This window comes from Thamnophis sirtalis, unplaced genomic scaffold (assembly GCF_051295495.1).
Source record: "Thamnophis sirtalis isolate CommonGarterSnake01/CBP01778 unplaced genomic scaffold, rThaSir2_p1.2 scaffold_13, whole genome shotgun sequence".
NCBI lineage: Eukaryota > Metazoa > Chordata > Lepidosauria > Squamata > Natricidae > Thamnophis > Thamnophis sirtalis.
In genome coordinates this window covers 47,679,884-47,700,381 of record NW_028261393.1, presented here as the reverse complement: position 1 = coordinate 47,700,381, position 20,498 = coordinate 47,679,884, and the positions used below count along the sequence as shown (strand labels likewise).

The 20,498-nt window shown below is 47.1% G+C and overlaps 2 protein-coding genes across 2 annotated transcripts in view; one reads left to right on the top strand and one right to left on the bottom strand.

The window, feature by feature from the left end:
• Positions 1 to 498: 498 nt before the first annotated feature.
• Positions 499 to 17,339, bottom strand: TSPAN6 (tetraspanin 6). The gene is made up of 8 exons (XM_087727141.1): positions 17,194 to 17,339; positions 12,415 to 12,603; positions 11,171 to 11,245; positions 8,563 to 8,661; positions 7,219 to 7,374; positions 4,248 to 4,331; positions 2,435 to 2,537; positions 499 to 886 (listed from the first exon to the last, which is right to left on the bottom strand). Exons 1-7 carry the CDS (start codon positions 17,278 to 17,280, stop codon positions 2,469 to 2,471), a joined length of 759 nt encoding a protein of 252 aa, XP_087583267.1. The 5' UTR covers positions 17,281 to 17,339; the 3' UTR covers positions 499 to 886; positions 2,435 to 2,468.
• Positions 17,340 to 20,007: 2,668 nt separating this feature from the next.
• SRPX2 (sushi repeat containing protein X-linked 2) overlaps positions 20,008 to 20,498 on the top strand; it is a 31,836-nt gene continuing 31,345 nt past the window's right edge. The window contains exon 1 of the mRNA XM_087727888.1: positions 20,008 to 20,335. The gene's annotated coding sequence lies outside the window, so the exon portion shown is untranslated. The remainder of the gene's footprint in view (positions 20,336 to 20,498) is intronic.

Sequence of the window (20,498 nt, the reverse complement as noted above, 5' to 3'; positions counted from 1 at the left end):
AAGAGTCATCAGTGTGTAAAATGGTTATGTCATTTTTTCCAGCACTGCTGTAACTTTGGTTACTAAATGAACTGTTTGTAAGTCGAGGAATATCCATATACCGTGTTTTCCCAAAAATAAGACATGGTCTTATTTTTCTTTTGACCCCCGAAATAAGCACTTGGCCTTATTTTTGGGGAGGTCTTATTATTTTTGAGGTGCAGGAGGCGATGAGCGTGGTCACCTCATGGCTGCTGCTGTGTTGCAATATTTTTGGGGAGGGCTTATTTTTGGAGGTCTTATTTTAGCAAATGCTCTCAAAAGCCCAATTGGGCTTATTATCCGGGGAAGGTCTGATTTTCAGGGAAACAAGGTAGTATTTGAGCCCCGAAATACAGTATTTGAACCCCCAGGTAAGAAGATCTGGCTTGAAATCCCTCGTATTTTTTGAAGGTATTTTGGATCTGGGTAGGATTTGATAGTCCAGAATGAGAAGCATTAATTCAAGAGAGGAGAGAGAAAAAACGGACCTTTCACTAAAAGAGGCAGCTGTCAGTTAAATTCTACTACAATAGCAAGAATAGGCTAATATAAATTTAAATAATACGTCCACTTAAATACATAAAAGATTAAAGACACAGCAACTAATAGTACTATGAAAAGCCTCCCTTGTTTTTAAAAAAAAACACGCGCACCCTATTTTAAAACTACTGCTCCTCAGTAGTTTTAAATCTCAAAGGAAAAGCCCCCGGCTTTGTCCTTGGTGCTTTCAAACATAATTCAAATAAATCCAAAGATGGCAGTCAAATCAAACAGGTTTTCAAAAGCTCAAGTCTCTCAGGGAATGGCTCCTAAAAGAAAAAAAATCTTCTGGTTTTTTTTGTTTGTTTGTGTGTTTAAATAAAACCTGCAAATAAAGAACAGAAAATAAGAGATTAAGAGTTGCTTTTCAATGCCAAGGAAATTACACATTAAGTCATAACGGGAGGGGGGGGGGCTTGCTACAAACATCACAATTTGTAAAAATGGTATACACCTTATTGTTATGGTTGCGTGTCAGGCTTTGTGCGACGTGCGAATCCGGCAAAGTGGCCATCCCTATTTCCCCAAATCTGCAATAACCATTTTGGGAAGAAAACACAGGATTCAAAAGTGCATCGAGCCATTGATTTGTGTGAGCAGAGGTGAGTTGCTCCTGGTTCGGCCCCAGATCAGCCAAACCGGTAGTAACGGCGGCAGGAGGCTCCGCCCTGCCACCGGACGCTTCTGCATATGCGCGGAAACGTCACGCGCACGGGGGAGCGTGCTGAGCCGGTAGTAAAAAAATTGGCAGCCCACCACTGAAGGAGAAAATAGACAAGTTGGAGGAAAAGGAGGAGGAAGATAAGTGTAGGGTCCTTGGTGCTCTCTGAGCTTGGTGGTTTTCTTGCAGACGTTTCATTACCCAAACCAGGTAACATCATCAGTGCTAGAAGGGAGAGGAGGAGGAGGAGGAGGAGGAGGAGGAGGAGGAGGAGGAGGAGGAGGAGGAGGAGGAGGAGGAGGAGGAGGAGGAGGAGGAGGACGACGACAAACGACTGTGGAGTCCTTTTGCTCTCTGAGCTTGGTGGTTTTTCTTGCAGATTCATTACCATATAGCAGAGGAGTAGGGGGGAAAGGAGGAGGAGGAGGAGGAGGAGGAGGGAGGAGGAGGAGGGAGGAGGAGGAGGAGAGGAGGAGGAAGGGGAGGACTGTGGAGTCCTTGTGCTCTCTGAGCTTGGTTCAGTGCTAGAAAGGAGGAAGTGGAGGGAGGAAGGGGAGGAGGAGGAGGAGGAAGTTGAGGAGGACTGTGAGTCCTTTGTGCTCTCTGAGCTTGGTGTTTTCTTGCAGATGTTTCATTACCAAAACTAGGTAACATCATCAGTGCTAGAAAAGAGTAAGGTTTGGAGGAGGAGGAGGAGGAGGAGGAGGAGGAGGAGGAAAAGGGAGGAGGAGGAGGAAGGGAGGAGGAGGAGGAAGGGAGGACTGTGGAGTCCTTGGTGCTCTCTGAGCTTGGTTGTTTTCTTGCAGATGTTTAATTACCAAACTAGTAATGTTACAATGCTAGAAGGAAGTGGTCAGGAGGAGAAAGGAGGGGACTGTAGGATCCCTTGTGCTCTCTGAGCCTATTGTTTTCTTGAAGACATTCATCAGTGCTAATAAGGAGAGGGGTTTGCTCTCAATTTCTCATTTCATATATTAGCAGCTTGCCCTGTCAAGTGGCTTGATGCTGTAGACGGCTTTTCACTCAAAGGACAAACTGCCTTTCAATCAAATTGTAAGGTTTTGGAAACTGACAAGTGCTTTTGCTTGCCAGAATGGCTCCATTAGTTTCACTGGATTTGGGCCATTTCTTTGATTTGGAAAAGGGGGCCCCCCTTCCCACACAGGGCCAAGGGAAGATGCAAGGGTTCTTTATTGCAAAAAACATGTATACCTTGGAGTTTTAGGCGAACTCCCATCTTGCAGTGTTACACCATCTCGTACTGGTTACTTGTGATGGAGCGGGAGAGGCAGCAGGCCAAGAAAATGCCAATCAACTTAAAACAGAGAAAACGAAAAACAGGATTAACGGGATGGCATCAAGCTAAACATCTGCACAGGTCATCCTTGACTTTGCTTAGTGACTGTTCAAACTTACAACGGCACCTGTACAAGTGACTGATGGATGACCGTTGCCGCGTTCCCAGGTCACGTGATCAAAATTTGGACGCTTGGCAACTGACTCGTACTTATGACGGTTGCAGTGGTCCCCTTTTGCGACCTTCTGGCAAGCAGAGTCAAAGAGGAAGCCGGATTCACTTAACAACTGTGTTCCTAGCTTAACCGCTGCAATGATTCACTTAGCAACCGTGGCAAGAAAGGTCGTAAATTGGGGCAAAGCTCACTCAATAAATGTCTTGTGTTTAACAACAGAAATTATGGGCTCAGGGATTTCTGTACTTTCATATCTGCTCAGGTGATTCTTGTTATTTCAATGACATCAATAACACACTTATGCAAAGATAGCAATAGCAATAGCAGTTAGACTTATATACCGCTTCATAGGGCTTTCAGCCCTCTCTAAGCGGTTTACAGAGTCAGCATATCGCCCCCACAGTCTGGGTCCTCATTTCACCCACCTTGGAACGATGGAAGGCTGAGTCAAACTTGAGCCGGTGAGATTTGAACCGCTGAGCTGCAGATAACAGTCAGCTGAAGTGGCCTGCAGTACTGCACCCTAACCACTGCGCCACCTCGGCTCCTCCCAGAGGAAATATTGTAACGTTATACAAATGGTCATTGAAACTGATCATTAAACTCATTTGTACCAATTCCTCTTGAATGGACTTCTAGATCCAACTGCATCAATTATTCGTTTACCCCATAACCAACAAGGGTTTACCACCAAATTGGTCCCAACAACTTCCATACATCTTCAATGAGGCCACATATACGTCAAGGTGAGCATCCTCCATGCTCTCCAAAATTCATTTGGAGGCTGGAGGGCATCAGGTCAAATGTAAGAGGTTCCTGGCCAGGAGCCAGATGTTTTGGCCCGCCAACAGTTAGGACAGTGAGAAGGTTGAGGAGGAACATAGGCCAGTCCTGGAGTCTGGGAAAGGCTCTGATAGGGGCTCTGCGTTGGAGGCAGAGAGGGGGCCAGAGCCGTATGCCAGTTATCAGACATCAGTGAGGCAGAGGAACAGCTGGAGCCTGTTCCCAGTGTGCGCATGCGCAGAGTTATCACACGAAGGGAACAGCTAAAGAACAGGGGTTAGCTTGGGGATAAGGCCACAGGTGGATGATGAATGTCCCCTCCCAGAGGAAATAAAAAGGGAGCAAAAGGAGAGGGGAGTTTGCAGGAGATAATTAGTTCGCTTAATTGGTTTGCGACTCTCCGAGACTCCTTGCCAAGTTTTGCAGATATCGGCCTGGCAGCTTTCCAAGCCGGATAAGGTCTGTGACTGTAAATCCTCCCTCCAAAGACTTTTCTGGATGTGAATGAGCAGAATTCACAGTCAATTAATAAAAGGTTTTTTTGCCGGGACAAGGAGTTTGTTTCAGGCTCTAAGGAAGCCTCGGCCAGAACACCAGATGTTGGCACTGCTCAAGAAGAAGAAACAAGAGTCTTAACTGAACAGCAGCTGGCCAGGGGTCTCCATATGCCTTTGCTAGCATGATAATCAAAGGTCAAATGGAGAGGGGGAGAAAATGCAGGTGTTAGGAGAGAGGAAGGTCCAGCTGCAGGGTTCTTAAGGAAGGCTCACCTGGAAACAAGCAGTGCCGAAGGAGATCCCAGCCACAATGCCCATCTCGGAGTCCATGGTTTGTATCACCAGGCTAAAACAACCCTGCAGAGAGAAACAAAAAAAGGCCTTTTCGCAAGGAACCAAAAACACACACCGTCCATTTCAACCTCGACTTGACTTTAACCTTAATCAAAGACAATGTGCCGAGTTCTCGTGAGATGGGAGGCTTGCAAAGATCCTCCAGGTTGTGTCAATATTTGTGCAGTGCCCTCTGCGCTCCCACCTTGAGTGCAGTGGACTTTGGAAGGAGTAGCAACCAAGACCTGCTCCCTTCTCAGCTCAGCAGGAAGTCGGGAGAATAAAGGCCAGCGACCTCCTCCCACTCGTGTTTGCATTCCATGCCACACATTCTTTGTTATCTCACATCGGTCTCCTTAACACATTCAGGGACACTCAAAAGTCCCTGTGACTAGAGCTAAACTAATTTCATAAGACACGGAAGCAATGAAACTGGTGAGGGTGAAGCTCAGGGGAGTTCCAGCTTCCTTCCTTCTACTCAAGGCCATCATGTTCTGCCCTAACAGTTTTGAAACCTCCTTAAAGACTATTGTGGCCCAGCAGGAGCCATTGGAGCTGCCACCAGACTCTGACAGCGAGGGGCCCTATGAGTCGGCTCTGGAGGATGTGGAGGACCCTGGACAGGGTTCCGACTCCGAGCAGGGCACAGAGAAGCTGGTTGGCCACCAGGAGGCGCTTGAGCCTTGGACCAGTGGGGAGGAGACAAGGGAGAGTGATCCGGACACCAACAGTGAGTTGTTCCTGAATGCCCGGCACCAAAGAGCTAATAGACGTCAGGAACAGTTGCTCAGTTACAGGAGATAATTGCACTCAGCTGGTGGTCATTAGGCTCCTCTCCAGACTATAAAAGGACAGCTTGTGCACACGTACTTTTTGCAGAAGTCAACGCATTAACTAATGTTTGATGAACAGTATTGTGAGCTTGGCAGGCTGGATTGCTGCCAGGGCTTATCTGTGCTGGATTGCTGCCCCAGCTTATCTGTGCCGGTTTGCTGCCAAGGACCTGTCTGTCTGTGAATAAATTCCGTAAAGTATCTTTGGCTTGGAGTGTTTTGATGTGGGACGAGGGGAGTCAGAACAAAGACATATCCTGCCTCCCGGCCTCTTGGAAGTCCAGACCTTCTGTTGTCACCCAAAAGTGCTTTTTCAAGAGGCAACTGGACTTCCTGGTTTTTCTTTTGAAGACACTTCTTGGATGAGAAGCGAAAGGTCTTTGGAAAAAAACCAGAAGGTCCAATTGCCTCTTGAAAAAGCACCTTTGGGAACAACCATGACCTGGATGACTGAGAATCTCCATGGACCTCTTGTTGGCCCAAGCAAAGCCTAACTGCTGTGGCCTGTCGGCCCCTCCAGCAGCCAAATCAGAGGAGGAGGAGGAGGCGTGGGAGGCAGAGTTAGCATTAAGGAACCTGAGAGCTCCCAGGGGGAAGAGGGAATGGAGCTGGCAGAGAGACAGACAGAGGCGGAGCCTGGGCTGTCCGTCAGCCCTCAGGTGAGGTGGCAGCTGATGAGGAAGAGGAACAACAGCTGGGTCCAGTGCCTGACAACATGGATGCACAGAAGGCGGAGGAGAGGAGAGCAGTGGATATCTATGGGCCGGTCCTTGGGACGGAAGAGCCACCGCTGGTAGCTAAGCCCCACCCTAGCTGTGGGGATAAAAGGCAGAGGGCGGAAGTGAATAGAAGTGAATTCGTCTTCTGGGTGGCCAGATTTGTCAGCCTGAGAGAGAAACTTTTTGCCAGGGCTGCCAGCACTCCTAATAAAGGAATCATTGATTTAACTACCAAGGATTTGCCATGTTTGGGAGCCGGGCACTAATGTTGCCTTATGACACAGCACCAGTTGAGCCACCCATCGCAGCTTATCAATAAACCCCGTTAAGACAAGCCATGTCTTCGTGCAAGGGAGGGCACCTTCGTTGCAACCCAGGACAAAAGGCCAAAGGGGTGACATCATGGTGTGAATGGAAGAGACAAAGGTGGGAATTCCTCACCTTGTTTCTTTCATTGAAAACTTGCTTAACTTTGTTGAGTGGCTTCACCTAGTTAATTTCATTTATTTTATTTTTTTTTAAAAGCTGCCAATAAGCAGCTTGCCAGAAAACCAACATTTGGAAGAATCGGCCTCCATTCCAGATTTCCAGATTCTAAAGCAGGCGTCGGCAACCCACAGCTCTTTCACCCCTCCGCTGCGGCTCCCTGTTGCCCTGTCGCGGTAGAGGGATGAAAGAGCTGTCGTCCAGTTGCGTTGGTGGCAATGGGTGGAGCTTCAGTGCGGGAGTGAATTGCCCCTGTCCTTGTCTGTGTGTGGCAACAGGCTTCCCCCTCTCGTCATGGTACATTTGCTGTTGCCACCAGCAAAGAGGGCTGGGAGAGGACGGCGGGGGCGGAACTTGCGGAGTGGGGGGGCCACCCCCGAAGCCCGGCCTTCCTCCTCCCTCGTTGACGGGGCCAAGAAAAAGAAGGGGGTGGCCTGGGGAAGCACTCTCCTCCCCCGGCAAGCGCCAAGCATAAAGGGGGCGCGGCTGGAGAGGGGTGTCATGTGACTGTGTGGGAGTGAGCCGCAAGGGTGAAATTCAGCAGGTTCTGGAGAATGGGTAGAGCGGAAATTTTGAGTAGTTCGGAGAACTGGCAAATAAGACCTCTGGCTGGCCCCAGGGTGGGGTGAGAATGGGGATTTTGCAGTATCTTTCCCCTGCCACACCCACCATGCCACGCCCACAGAACTGGTAGTGAAGAAAATTTGAATTTCACCCGAGTGAGTGATGTCAGGTTGGCCACGCCCACCCAGATTTTGTGGTTCCCAGTGCTTTGTTTTCTGCGGGAAACGGGTCCAAATGGCTCTTTGAGTGTTTAAGTTTGCAGAGCCCTGTTCTAGAGAAACCCAGAAAGGTCAGCAGGCCTTGACTTACACGCTCATAAACTTTGCCTCCTGCTATAGTGGCGTTCTTCAAGTCACTCTCTGTACAGTTCTCCAAAGGTTTGCAGCAGCTGGCGGGAATGCCTTTTTCTTTGAAGTAGTCGCTCGTTTTCCAGTCCGTGAAATTCTCTACGCCACAGCAGTGCAACTGTGGAAAACCAAGAGAGCACGAGATGACCAAGCAGAACACGCAAACTATGCTTCTCAGAAACAGGACAGCCCAATGTCCGAATCGCCGATTGCAGAATTTCCCAAAAAGGGCTCTAACTTAGAAAGGGATATTTCCTACATCTGGCTTGGAAGTGTCCCGTGTTAACCTCAAACACCCTTTGGGAATATTATTTAGAATAACATAGCCCTTAGACTTATATACCGCTTGATAATGCTTTTACAGCCCTCTCTAAGCGGTTTTACAGAGTCGACCTCTTGCCCCCAAACAATCTGGGTCCTCATTTTACCCACCTCGGAAGGATGGAAGGCAGAATCAACCTTGAGCCTGGTGAGATTTGGACTGCCAAATTGCAGGCAGCAGAAGTAGCCTGCAATACTACACTCTAACCACTGCACCACCGCAGCTTTTAGAATAAATAGCCCATTTCAGGGTCTGAAGTTAAATAATGGTACATCTTGCATGCATTCTACATTCAAGTGTAGTACCTTGATTGAGTGAGTGGTATTTGCATTTTATATAGATAGATAACTGTTGTGGCCCAGCAGGAGCCATTGGAGCTGCCAACAGACTCCGATAGTGAGGGACCCTATGAGTCGGCTCTGGAAAATGTGGAGGACCCTGGACAGGGTTCAGACTCCGAGCAGGGACCAGAGAGGCTGGTTGGCCACCAGGAGGTGCCTGAGGCATGGAGCAGCAGTGAAAGCCAAAGGGAGTTTGTCCCTGACGTCAGGCACTGGAGCAGTGGTGAAGACGTCAGGCCCTGGAGGAGTGGGGAGGAGCAAAGGGAGTTGGTCCCGGACGCCAGGCAGAGAAGGGTGGAGAAACGCAGGCAGCAATTATGGAGACATAGAAGATAATCAGGCCCAGGTGGTGGTGATTAGGCTCCTCCCAAGAGAGTATATAAGAAGAGATTTTGGGAGGAGACCTTTTGCAGGACACAACCGTTTTACTAAAGCTGGAGAAGCTCTTGTGTGTATCTCTTATCTGTGGGAGTCTGGGTTGCTGCCGAAGTCTTGTCTGTGAGTAATTACTGTGAATAAAGCGTGGCTAACAGTAACCTTGTTTCGACGTGACTCACTGTACGGTGGCGGGTCAGAACAGATAACAAACCATAAGTATGTAAGTTATAACAAACACAGAGAAAAATAGGTGGTTTCCACTCACTGTTTTCTGGATGTCATCGATTGCTTTGCTAGGATCATCTCTGGTCCCATTGTAACGCTTCACAGCATTTTCATAGTTTTTCTTAAAATTATCCTTTATCTTTAAGGAAAGGGAGAAAGTTTCATTGTGCAGGTGAGGCTGTCACCTGATCAAAAGACATCTTCAGCCATTTGAATGAGTTAAAAGTAAGGGGAGATGCAGAGGAATGAAAAGGCCCGACAACGTATCAGAATGGTAGATTCTTAGAAAAGTCTTTGCCGAAATAGAAAAATGCCACTTTTACAATAGGGTTCAAATTAGAGGTGACAATTTTCTATCGGTTTCAACTTTGTGTTCAATTGTATTTTTTTAAATACAATTGAGAATCTGCACATACTTTTTTTTACAGCAAAAATGCCAAAGCAGATGTTTCCAAATGCATTTCGGCACATAAAAAGCCATAGTATCAGGCCTACAGTTATATCCCTTTTAGGATCTTTGGCCTGCCACACTCTCTCTTATTTCATTACGCTGTTTCATTAGTGTAGTAGTTGGGAGAGGGAATAGAAAGGAGTAGAATTGTGGAATGTGTTGTTGTCATTCTTTTCTAGAAGCCCAAAGATCATCTTTTGTCTCCGCACCTCTGCTCCTGACCGGAACCAGCTGGGTGGAGATTCCAGCATGGAAGAAGAAGATTGGACCATGTGATGGATTTGTGGGTGTGGGGAGAAAATCATGAACTTTCAGCTGGGTGGGAATGCTAGGTAACTTCCAGAACTGGGATTCCACAGATGTGCCAAGATGTCCGATTTATTAAATTGGAACTTTAAGGATCGTTTTGCCTTGGACTCTGATTTAATTCTGCATGATACTTGGAACGCTCACACATACATAGTTGATGCTAAAAACATAAAGAATTTAGAATTGGAAGGATTTACATTATCATCCGCATTCTGGTATGCACTCAAACAGCTTCTACGCACAACGCCATCCTAAAAGTGCTGTGCAAAACTTACCATCACATGACATGCTCATTTGGAAAAACATGTCAACGTTTTATAGAACGTTAAGAGAAGCTTTGGGCAACTTCAGGGCAATGTTATACACACTCCTATCCCCAAAGACATTTACTATGAAATTATACACCACCTCGATCCAGCTAGACCAGGGGTGTCAAACTCAAGGCCCACAGGGCCAGCCTAGAAATATCAAATGACCAGTCTGCGGGGCCTCTAACAGCCCAAACTGACCGTGTGAGGCCCTCGCACAACCTGTTTTCAGCCTCCCCAGCCTCCAGCAGCACTCTCCCAGCCAGAAACGGACAGCACGTAGGCTCGCCAATGGCCCGTTTTCAGCTGGTAAAGTGCTGCAGGAGGCCGTCCAAGCTGGAAAACGGGACACAAGGGGGGCCACCCGCGGCCTCCCAATGCCCCATTTTGGCCAGCAGGGTGCTGCGGGGTGTCAGGCCTGCAATTATATTTCTTTTAGAATTTTGTCCTGCCACACTTTCTCTTATTTCATTATGCTGTTTCATTAGTATAGTTGATGGGAGGGGGGAATAGAAGGAGTAGGATTGTGGAATGTATTGTTTTCATTCCTTTCCAGAAGCTCAAGGTCATCTTTTGTCTCCGCACCTTTGCACCTGACCGGAAGCAGCTGGGCATGGGTGGAAGAAGAAGATTGGACCATGTGATGGATTGTGGGTGTGGGGACAAGATCATGAACTTTTAACTGGGTGGAATTCTGATGTCATTTCCAGAATTGGGATTCCATAACATAGATGTGCTAAGATGTCTGCTTTATTAAATTGGAACTTTAAGGATCGTTTTGCCTTGGACTCTGATTTAATTCTACATGATACTTGGAACGCTGACAGCAGGAAGCATCCATTCCGTCTTCCCCCTCCCCCCACCCACCCCACTGGCCCGCAGAGGAGAACAACAATGCTGATCTGGCCCTCAAGGAAGTTTGACATCCCTGAGCTAGACTCTAGAACCGTGATGGAGAACCTATGGCAAGCATCCCACAGGTGGCACGCCAGCCATCCGCTCTGGCGTGCACCAACTGATTTTTCACCCTTCCAGAAGGCTGGGGTATGCCATTCTTGCCCTCTCCAGCCTCCAGAGGCTTTCCTGAAGCCTGGGGAGGGGGAAAAACAGCCCCAACAGCCCAACCGGAAGTTCGGAAATGGTCCATTTCTGGCTTCTGGAGACCCTCCAGGGGGCTGGGGGAGGCCGTTTTCACCCTCCCCAGGCTTCAAAAAAGCCTCCGGAGCCTGGGGAGGGGTTGTGTTCACATGCGCAGGGAGGGGGGGCGTGCATGCGCTGATGCCCGGGAGGATTTAATTGGTGTTGGCATGCGCGGGCGATAGAAAAAGTTTCGGCATCACTGCTCTAGAAGGATAAATGAATGGAATTTGTTAGGAAACAGTGTTTAAGGTATGGAGATTGTTTTTGAATGAAATGACCTTCGCTGGAAGGATTTTTCAGGAATCCTTAGTGTTTGGAAAGCTCCGGTCTTCAAGGAAAACAAAAGAGGATCCTACGGCAAACTTCCTGAGGAAAAAATAACAGGAAGTTCCATTTTTACCCCAGTAAAACGAGGAAATTATCGAAGACACAGGACGCACCTCATGTCTGAAGACAAAACCCAGAATGGCAGCCACCAGCACCACAAGGAAGATGAGGGTTAAGAACATGGCATACTGTGGACAGAAAACAGGAATGAAGAACATCAAAATGATCCTCAGTGTTGTTGTACAAGAATAAACAATTTAATCAATCAAAATACAGCTGGAAGGGACCTTGGAAGTCTTCTAGTCCAGCCCCCTGCTCAAGCAGAAGACCCTATAGACTTATATACCGCTTCACAGGGCTCTACGGCCCTCTCTAAGCGGTTTACCAAGTCAGCCTCTTGCCCCCAACAATCTGTGTCCTCATTTCACCCACTCAGATGGAAGGCTGAGTCAACCTTGAGCCGGTAGGAATCGAATTGCTGGCAGTGGGCAGAGTTAGTCTGCAATACTACATTCTAACCACTGGGAGGGAGGGAGGGAGGGAGGGAGGGAGGGAGAGAGGGAAGGAAGGTAGCCATAGCACTTAGACTTATATACCGCTTTACACTACACTGTTTACAGTGTCAGCATCTTGCCCCCAACAATTTGAATCCTCATTTTACCCACTCAGATGGAAGGCTGAGTCACCCTTGAGCTGGTGGGAATCGAATTGCTGGCAGTGGGCAGAGTTAGTCTGCAATACTGCATTATAACCACTGGGAGGGAAGGAAGGAAGGAAGGAAGGAAGGAAGGAGGGAGAGAGGGAGGGAGAGAAGGAAGGGAGGGAGGGAGGGAGGGAAGGTAGCCATAGAAGGAAGGAAGGAAGGAAGGAAGGAAGGAAGGAAGGAAGGAAGGAAGGAAGGAAGGAAGGAAGGAAGTAGGTTGGGAGGGAGGGAGGGAGGTAAGGAAGGTAGCCATAGAAGGAAGGAAGGAAGGAAGGAAGGAAGGAAGGAAGGAAGGAAGGAAGGAAGGAAGGAAGGAAGGAAGGAAGGAAGGAAGGAAGGAAGATACCCATAGCACTTAGACTTATATACCGCTTTACACTACACTGTTTACAGTGTCAGCCTCTTGCCCCCAACAATCTGAATCTTCATTTTACTGACCTCAGAAGGATGGAAGGCTGAGTCAACTGTGAGCCTGGTAAGATTCAAACTGCCGACAGCTGGCAGTCAAGAGAAGTAGCCTGCAGTACTGTATTCTAAGCACTGCGCCACCCCACCACCACTAACATGCCTGCGTCTTAACTTTTACCTGGGCTAAGATTGTAAATCCCAACCACTCCCTTGCAGTTCTTCCAAAATGCTATTTGAAACAATTACCAGCTTCAGCATCCATGTGCTTCCGCGACAGGTGGCAAAACACCCGAAGGTGCCAAGCAGAGCGACCACCAATCCTGCCCCGATCAGGACGTACGGAACATTGCTGGCCTTCTCGTTCAGCAGGAAGAAGTAGACTTCCAGGCTCACCTTGGCCCAAATGCCAACGCCTAGGAGGACGATGCCAGTGAACTGGAAAGGTAGGAGAAACGCACGTGTGAGTCAAAAGGGAACCATTTCTGGAGATGTTTCCCTGCAAACAAGCTGTTCCTCTTAACCAGAATTCTCCGCGATTCTGCGCTGCCCTTGCTACTGATGCAGATCGGCTCTGCTTCGACCCGAGTTCAAAGCGGTCAACCACCATCTTTTTTGGCTCTGCAACCCAACAAGACAGACACAGACTTCAACGGATAATTAGAACTGCAGAAAAAAACAATGGCTGCCAACCTGCCTTCCATTGAGGACCAGCACACTGCACGAGTCAAAAAGGGGGCTGAGAAAGTAACTACAGACCCCTCGCATCCTGGACATGAATTGTTTCAACTCCTACCCTCAAAATGACATTCTAGAGCATTACACACCAGAACAACTAGACAAAGGTTTTTTTCCAAATGCCATCACTCTGCTAAACAACTAATTCCCACGATACTGTCAAATTATTTACTAAGACTGCACTACTATTCTTCTTCTCATTCTTCCTATTACCTATCTCCTTTTACTTATCTAATGATTATCTGCTGATAATCCAGGATGGTCTTTCCTCCCAAAACTATGGAGCCCATCATCTTGCCTAGGGTTCAGAAAGAGGTTGTACTCCTCTTTTTAAACTCATCAACTTTTTAAAAGTTTTTGGCCAACTATGTTCCCCATCCTATAGGAAGCATACAACTGAATTGTGCAATTATTCAACCAAACCAAGGATTTAACCAGCCTCTATGAAGCTTGTATCTTCCAATTTATATTGTTTTGTTTACTAGTACGATTTGATAGCTTATTAGTAACCTATGACTATCAATGTGTTGTATCTTTTAATTCTTGATGAATATATTTTATTCTCCTTTTGTACACTGAGAGCATACATACCGAAGACAAATTCCTTGTGTCCAATCACACTTAGATTCTATTCTATTCCATTCCATTCTTTACTTTCCTATTCTATTCTACTCTACTCCATTCTATTCGATTTCATTCCATTCTTTACTTTCCTATTCTATTCTACTCTACTCCATTCTATTCTATTCCATTCTTTACTTTCCTATTCTATTCTACTCTACTCCATTCTATTCTATTCCATTCTTTACTTTCCTATTCTATTCTACTCTTCTATTCAATTCCATTCCATTCTTTACTTTCCTATTCTATTCTACTCTACTCAATTCTATTCGATTCCATTCCATTCTTTACTTTCCTATTCTATTCTACTCTACTCCATTCTATTCCATTCTTTACTTCCCTATTCTATTCTATTCTCCTCCATTCGATTCGATTCGATTTCATTCTTTATTTTCCTATTCTACCCTACTCCATTCCATTCGATTCCATTCCATTCTTTACTTTCCTATTCTATTCTACTCTACGCCATTCTATTCTATTCTGTTCTTTGTTTTCTCTTTTACTTCCCATACAACAGTGTTTCGTATCCCAGGATTTTTGCTCATTCTACAACCAGCTTCCACCAAGTCCTTCAAAAGCAAGCCCTTGGGGATTCCCCCCACCCCAATCCCGCTTCCCCGCCCACCCCCATTCCCATGTATACAGATCCCCTTCCATTTCTCTTCTGTGGAACGTGACTAAGAAAGGCGACAGTGCTTTGCATTCAAAAGACCAACTCTGCTACTCCCTGGGGAAAAAAGCCACACTCACCTGAATCCAAAGCCTGGAGCAGCAATGTTGAAAGGAAAGGACATGATTACTGACTGCATTCCACACATTGCTATTCACCAAAAAAAAAAAAAAACCAGCAAAGCAAACTGGCAACTTTAAAAAAAAAGAGAGAAAAATAGAAAGACGCAAGACCTTGGACCTGGTACCTATTAGAGAGGGTCCCTATTCCTTACTATGTTCTCAGAGCTCAGCCCTTTCCTTGGATAAGGTTAGAATAAAAATAACAGTTGGAAGGGACCTTGGAGGTCTTCTAGTCCAACCCCCTGCCCAGGCAGGAAACCCTTTACCATTTCAGACAGATGGCTATCCAAAATCTTCTTAAAGACTTCCAGTGTTGGGGCATTCACAACTTCTGGAGGCAACTTCTGTTCCACTGGTTAATTGTTCTCACTGTCAGGGAATTTCTCCTTAATTCTAAGTTGCTTCTCTCCTTGATTAGTTTCCATCCATTGATTCTTGTCCTACCCCCAGGTGCCTTGGAGAATAGTTTGACTTCCTCTTCTTTGTGGCAACCCCTGAGATATTGGAACACTGCTATCATGTCTCCCCTAGCCCTTCTTTTCATTAAACTAGACATACCCAGTTCCTGCAGCCGTTCTTCATATGTTTTAGCCTCCAGTCCCCTAATCATCTTTGTTGTTCTTCTCTGCACTCTTTCTAGAGTCTCCACATCTTTTCTACATAATGGCAACCGAACCTGATGCAGGGTTCCAAGTGTGGCCTTCCCAAGGCATTATAAAGTGGTATTATCACTTCACATGATCTTGATTCTATCCCTCTGTTTATGCAGCCTAGAACTGTGTTGGCTTTTGGGGGCAGCTGCTGCCCACGGCTGGCTCCCCCTTGTCAAAGCGATGATGTTATTATTTGTTTATTAAGCATAGGGAGGACTTTTGACGGTTGGTGAAAACTCTCTGAAATATTATTTCAACGTGTCCTATTTGGACATGGGCGGGTGTTGACAGACAGCGGGATGCTCTGCTCTTTTTTGGGGTGTCTTTCATCAGGCTGTGTCACATCCCCAAGAAATATCTTTATTGCTGATCGAAGAAGAGGTTGAGAAAGAAAGAAGATAGACATTCCTTTGGGAAGTGGGACATTGTGAATTTCCCTTCTCTTCCCTGAATGTCATAGAGACCCATCTTTTTTCCCCCTGATTACTTGCATATGGATTATTCTTTATACTATTTATGTTGTTTGTATCGTTTGCCATGGATTGCACTAATGAGGCTAAAACCAATTTTGTTGTATACATCAGTGTTTCTCAACCTTGGCAACTTGAAGATGTCTGGACTTCAACTCCCAGAATTCCCCAGCCAGCATTCGCTGGCTGGGGAATTCTGGGAGTTGAAGTCCAGACATCTTCAAGTTGCCAAAGTTGAGAAACACTGGTATACATAATGCACAATGACAATAAAGGCTATTCTATAGAAGAAGAAGTTTCTTCTTGCCGGGAGAATTCGTACCAGTCTCTCCCTTGTGTTCAGTTTACGAAGCTTTCCGCAACTTTTCAAGGTTCCAACAATTCTGGATTGTCTCAGGCACGAGGGCAGAGGGAAAAAATCAGAGGCTGAACTTGGAACCCTGATTACTCCCAGATTATCTCATCAGTAGAAAGAGAAGTAAAAAAACACCACCACCTTCACCCAGGGTTAAACCACCTTTCCTCTATTTTTTTGTTTCTGGTTGGAAATAATTTTCCAACTTCCAAGTTGGCAGGACAAAGGAAGGTCTGAGGCTACAACTGAGTGTTCATACTCTTTGTTTAAGTCAGGGGTAGTCAACCTTTTTATACCTACCGCCCACTTGTGTATCTCTGTTAGTAGTGAAATTTTCTAATCGCCCACCGGTTCCATATTAATGGTGATTTATAAAGTAGGGAAGTAACTTTACTTTGTAAAATTTATAAAGCAGAGTTATAGCAAACCCCTACCGCCCATGAAAGCTGAAACGCCCACTAGTGGGCGGTAGGGACCAGGTTGACTGCCACTGGTTTAAGTCATGACTCCCGAGGCCACAAGCAGTGGACTCTGTTCCCACAACTTAGGGGCGTGCATAAGCGCACTAGCGTGCCTAATATCCCTGTCCTACTGTTCCCATTTATTTGCCCCCATTTCCTGTGTTCGTATTCATGTTTATTCCTATCCGTGTTATCTCGCACATGAACGACAAACCAAATAAGCAAATAAATAAACGTTCCAAGTGTTAAGGTTGAACACCACAAACTGGTAAGTGTGGCAGGGAAATGCAAAGTACAATAATGGGAAGGACAGACCTTCGTCCAAGCAACATCAGATGCAGAGTTCAACGCAAAGAAAAACCTGTTGACTGCATTTTCCCATCGCATGCACTGCCTAAGCAAATAAGCTCACCCCTGGCGGAGGGATTCTGGGAATTGAAGTCTTTGCATGGGACTTTGCATATCCCAAACTGTGGGATACAGAACTACTGTGCATTCTTTGTTGTTGTTGTTGTTGTTGTTTGCACAAGGTGCAAACAAGCCAATGCCCAGGTTGCCTCCAAGGCAAGTGGGACCAGAAGCCCCATGAGTGGCTGGGCTACACATGATGGGGCATGTAGTCCCCCCCCACACACACACACTTTTCTTTGCAAAAAGCGCCCCCTCCCTTTGCAAAAGTGTTTGGGGGTGGGAAGGAGAGAAAGGCAAAGGCGGACCCCTTGCCTTGCTCCTTTGTGTCAAGGGCAGGGGTCCCCAAACTTGGGCACTTTTAAGACTTGTGGACTTCAACTCCCAGCATTCTCCAGGCGGAGAATGCTGGGAGTTGAAGTCCACAAGTCTTAAAGTGACCAAGTTTGAAGACCTCTGCGTGTCCAGGGCGAGGGGGAGGGACCCCTCTTCCCGCCCCCCCCCCATTGTTCCTTTAGACCCTTCCTCACCCAGAAGACGAAGGTGTAGATGAGGAGGACGCTCTTCAGGCAGGTGATGACCGGCTTGGTCTGCAGCCTCCGCGATGGGGATGCCATTACGCCGAGCCCGGACGCCGCCGCTCCGCCGCTCGTCCAGACCAAGCCAGACTCCCGACTGTCTGGACGGAACGAGCCGAGCCTTTCCGGAAAACGCCGAAATACAGAGAGGTGGGGGGGTGGGCGTCTTCTCCCGGCCAATCGCAAATCCGGGCGGACCTGCCGAGCCTGTCCGGGATTTGCCGAAAGACGGAAACACCCCTCCACCCCGTAGCCGACGCCGATGCAACACCCGACGCTAGCCGAGGGCTTTTCCGGAAGATCCCGAACCCAATCGGAACCCACACGAGCTTTTCCGAGCTATCCCGAAAGGAAGCAGGCGCTTCCTTCGGCTTTTTCCGACGTCTCGCCTCCTCTCCCCCCCCCCCCCAAAATGTGATTTCAGCAGCTGCAGGGGCTAATTTTGCAAAGAACGCTTTGCTTGCACCGTCAGATGGCGCCCGTCCACCAGCAGCGACGGATTTAAGAGTTCTAAGAGAGTTGGAAGGGACCCTAGAGGTCATCTAGTCCAACCCCCTGCCCAAGCAGGAGACCCTACACCGTTTTTGACAGGTGGCACTTTAAAAAAAGATCAAAGTGGGCTCAGGGACCCCCGAGGGAGGCAAGATTTCTCCCCCCAGCCTCCATGGTTTTGCATCCACAGCTGCAAAAAATCTGTAGAAAATTTTCAGTCTGGACTTTCTTGGGTTTTTTCCCCCTTTTTTTGAAGACGTGTTGCTTTTCATCCCAGAAGCTTCTTCAGCTCTGACTTCCATTCCCCACTATCCCGAAGAAACTTCTGGGATGACAAGCGAAACGTCTTCAAAAAAACATAACAGCCAAGGAAATCCAGTTGCCCCCTGAAAAAGCACCTTTGGGACAGCTGGAAAAAAAATCCCTCACGGGATGAAAGGCGAAATCCAGCCTCTTCCACTGCTGAATCCAGGCTATTCCTGTTGAACAGGAAGTTGTGAGTTCGATCCTAGGTAGAGGCAGATGTGGGGTCTCCTGCTTGGGCAGGGGGTTGGACTAGATGACCTGCAAGGTTCCTTCCAACTCTGTTAATCTGAATGTCGGCAAAAATCCAGCTCTTCCTTTAAAATGTTAAAAAATCCCGACCTGATTCCCCAGCACTTTTTGCCATTATTCGTCTCCTGGCCAGTCTTGTTTATTTTATTCTTGACTAGATCATCTTACAGTAGTCTGGGCTACTTGTTTGTTTATTGTTTTTAGCTGGTTTTCCGGTGGTTGTTTTTCCTTGTGGTTTTGTACGCTGTCCGGAATGAGTTGGGCAGCCAAATACTTTTAAATAAACAAGAGAGCGAGCAAATAAATAAAGATTTCCGCCCGGGCTTCCTCCCTTCCCTCTGCCTCTTAGAGTTGGAGGCAATGGCTTCGTCGCAGAATAACAGAGTGGGAAGGGACCTTAGAGGTCTTTTAATCCAACCCGCTGCCCAAACAGAAGACTCCATTCTAGACCAGTGTTTCTCAACCTTGGCAACTTGAAGATGTCCGGACTTCAACTCCCAGAATTCCCCAGCCAGTGAATGCATTCGCTGGCTGGGGAATTCTGGGAGTTGAAGTCCGGATATCTTCAAGTTGCCAAGGTTGAGAAACACTGTTCTAGACAAATGGTTGTCCAGTGTCTTCTTAAAAAAAGACTTATAGACGGGGTGAAACCAGGCTTAATAGCAGTAACTGTGAGAGGGATCTTGGAGTGTTAGTGGACAACCAATTAAATATGAACAGTGTTCAGCAGCAGCCAAAAAAGCCAATGCAATACTAAATTGCTTTAACAGAAGGATACAATCAAGATCACATAGGGCAGTGTTTTTCAACCTTTTTTGTGCAAAGGCACACTTTTTTCATGAAAAAAATCACGAGGCACACCACCATTAGAAAATGTTTAAAAAAATTAACTCTGTGCCTATATTGACTATATATAAAGTAATTTTCCCACGGCACACCTTACACTATGTCAAAGCACACTAGTGTGCCGCGGCAAAGTGGTTGAAAAACACTGACATAGGGTACTAATACTACTCTATAAAGCCTTAGTAAGACCACACCTGTATCCAGTTTTGGTCCAAAAAGACGTTGAGACTTTCGAAAGAGTGCAGAGAAGAGCAACCAGGATGATTAGGGGACTGGAGGCTAAAACATACGCAGGAACTGGGCATGGCTAGTCTAGTGAAGAGAAGGACCAGGGGAGACAGGATAGCAGTCTTTCAATATTTGAGGGGCTGCCACGGATAGCAGAGGAGTCAAGCTATTTTCCTGAAGTCCAGACAAGGAATAATGGATGGAAACTGAACAAGGAGAGATTCAACCTAAAAATAAGGAGAAATGTTCTGAACAATCAACCAATGTAACAAGTTGCCTTTGCAAGTTGTAGGAGCTTCATCGCTGGGGGCTTTCAAGAAGAAACTGGGCTGCCATCTGTCAGAAATGGTGTAGGGTCTCCTGCTTGGGCGAAGGGTTGGACTAGATGACCTACAAGGTCCCTTCCAACTCTGTTAATCTGTTTAAAAAAATAAAACCTCCAATGTTGGAGCACTGGTACCATCTGAAAGCCACCCCGTTCTAAGCTAGAGTTTCTCCCCAAACCGAGCTGAGCTGTCAAGCCTTCCCACGCTGTTGCCCTTGGAGCTACTAGGCTGGCAGCGAAGCGAGCATTGCACTTAAAAGTTCAAAGAAGAAACACGCCCGCCCGGGCTGGCCGCTTTGATCTCGCAACCATCCCTTGGCACGTCAAGACATCTTCCGGGCTGCGCATCTGGAAAGGCTCCCAACCGGCCCCTTTGCCTATTCCCTTTGCAACCCTGGAGCTGTTTCAGCTGAGTGAGCCGCTTAGGAAAGTGTGGCGTTCAGCCGCCCCTTCTCTCTTCCCCCCCCCCTCCTTAGAGCAGACTCTGGCCAGTCTCAGCTGCCCCCCACATCTGGGCAGCATTAGCCCAGCCCCTGACCTGTCAAAGAACAGGCTGCTGCTTTTTGCTGCGAGTTTGCAGCGAGTTAAGACGGATTTCCTGGATGGCGTGAGAGAAAGGAACGGGGAAAATCGCTGCACAGGAGACGGGTAAGGAAGGGACAAAAAATACACTTTTTGTCCCCTGGACAAAGTTCTGAAGTTTAACTGTTGTCTAAAAAAAAAGCCGTCAGTCATTCAGATGTTTTTTGGGGGGAAGGGGTGGTGTGGTTAAAATCAGAAAGCATCATTTAACCTGCCTTCGGAGTATTAT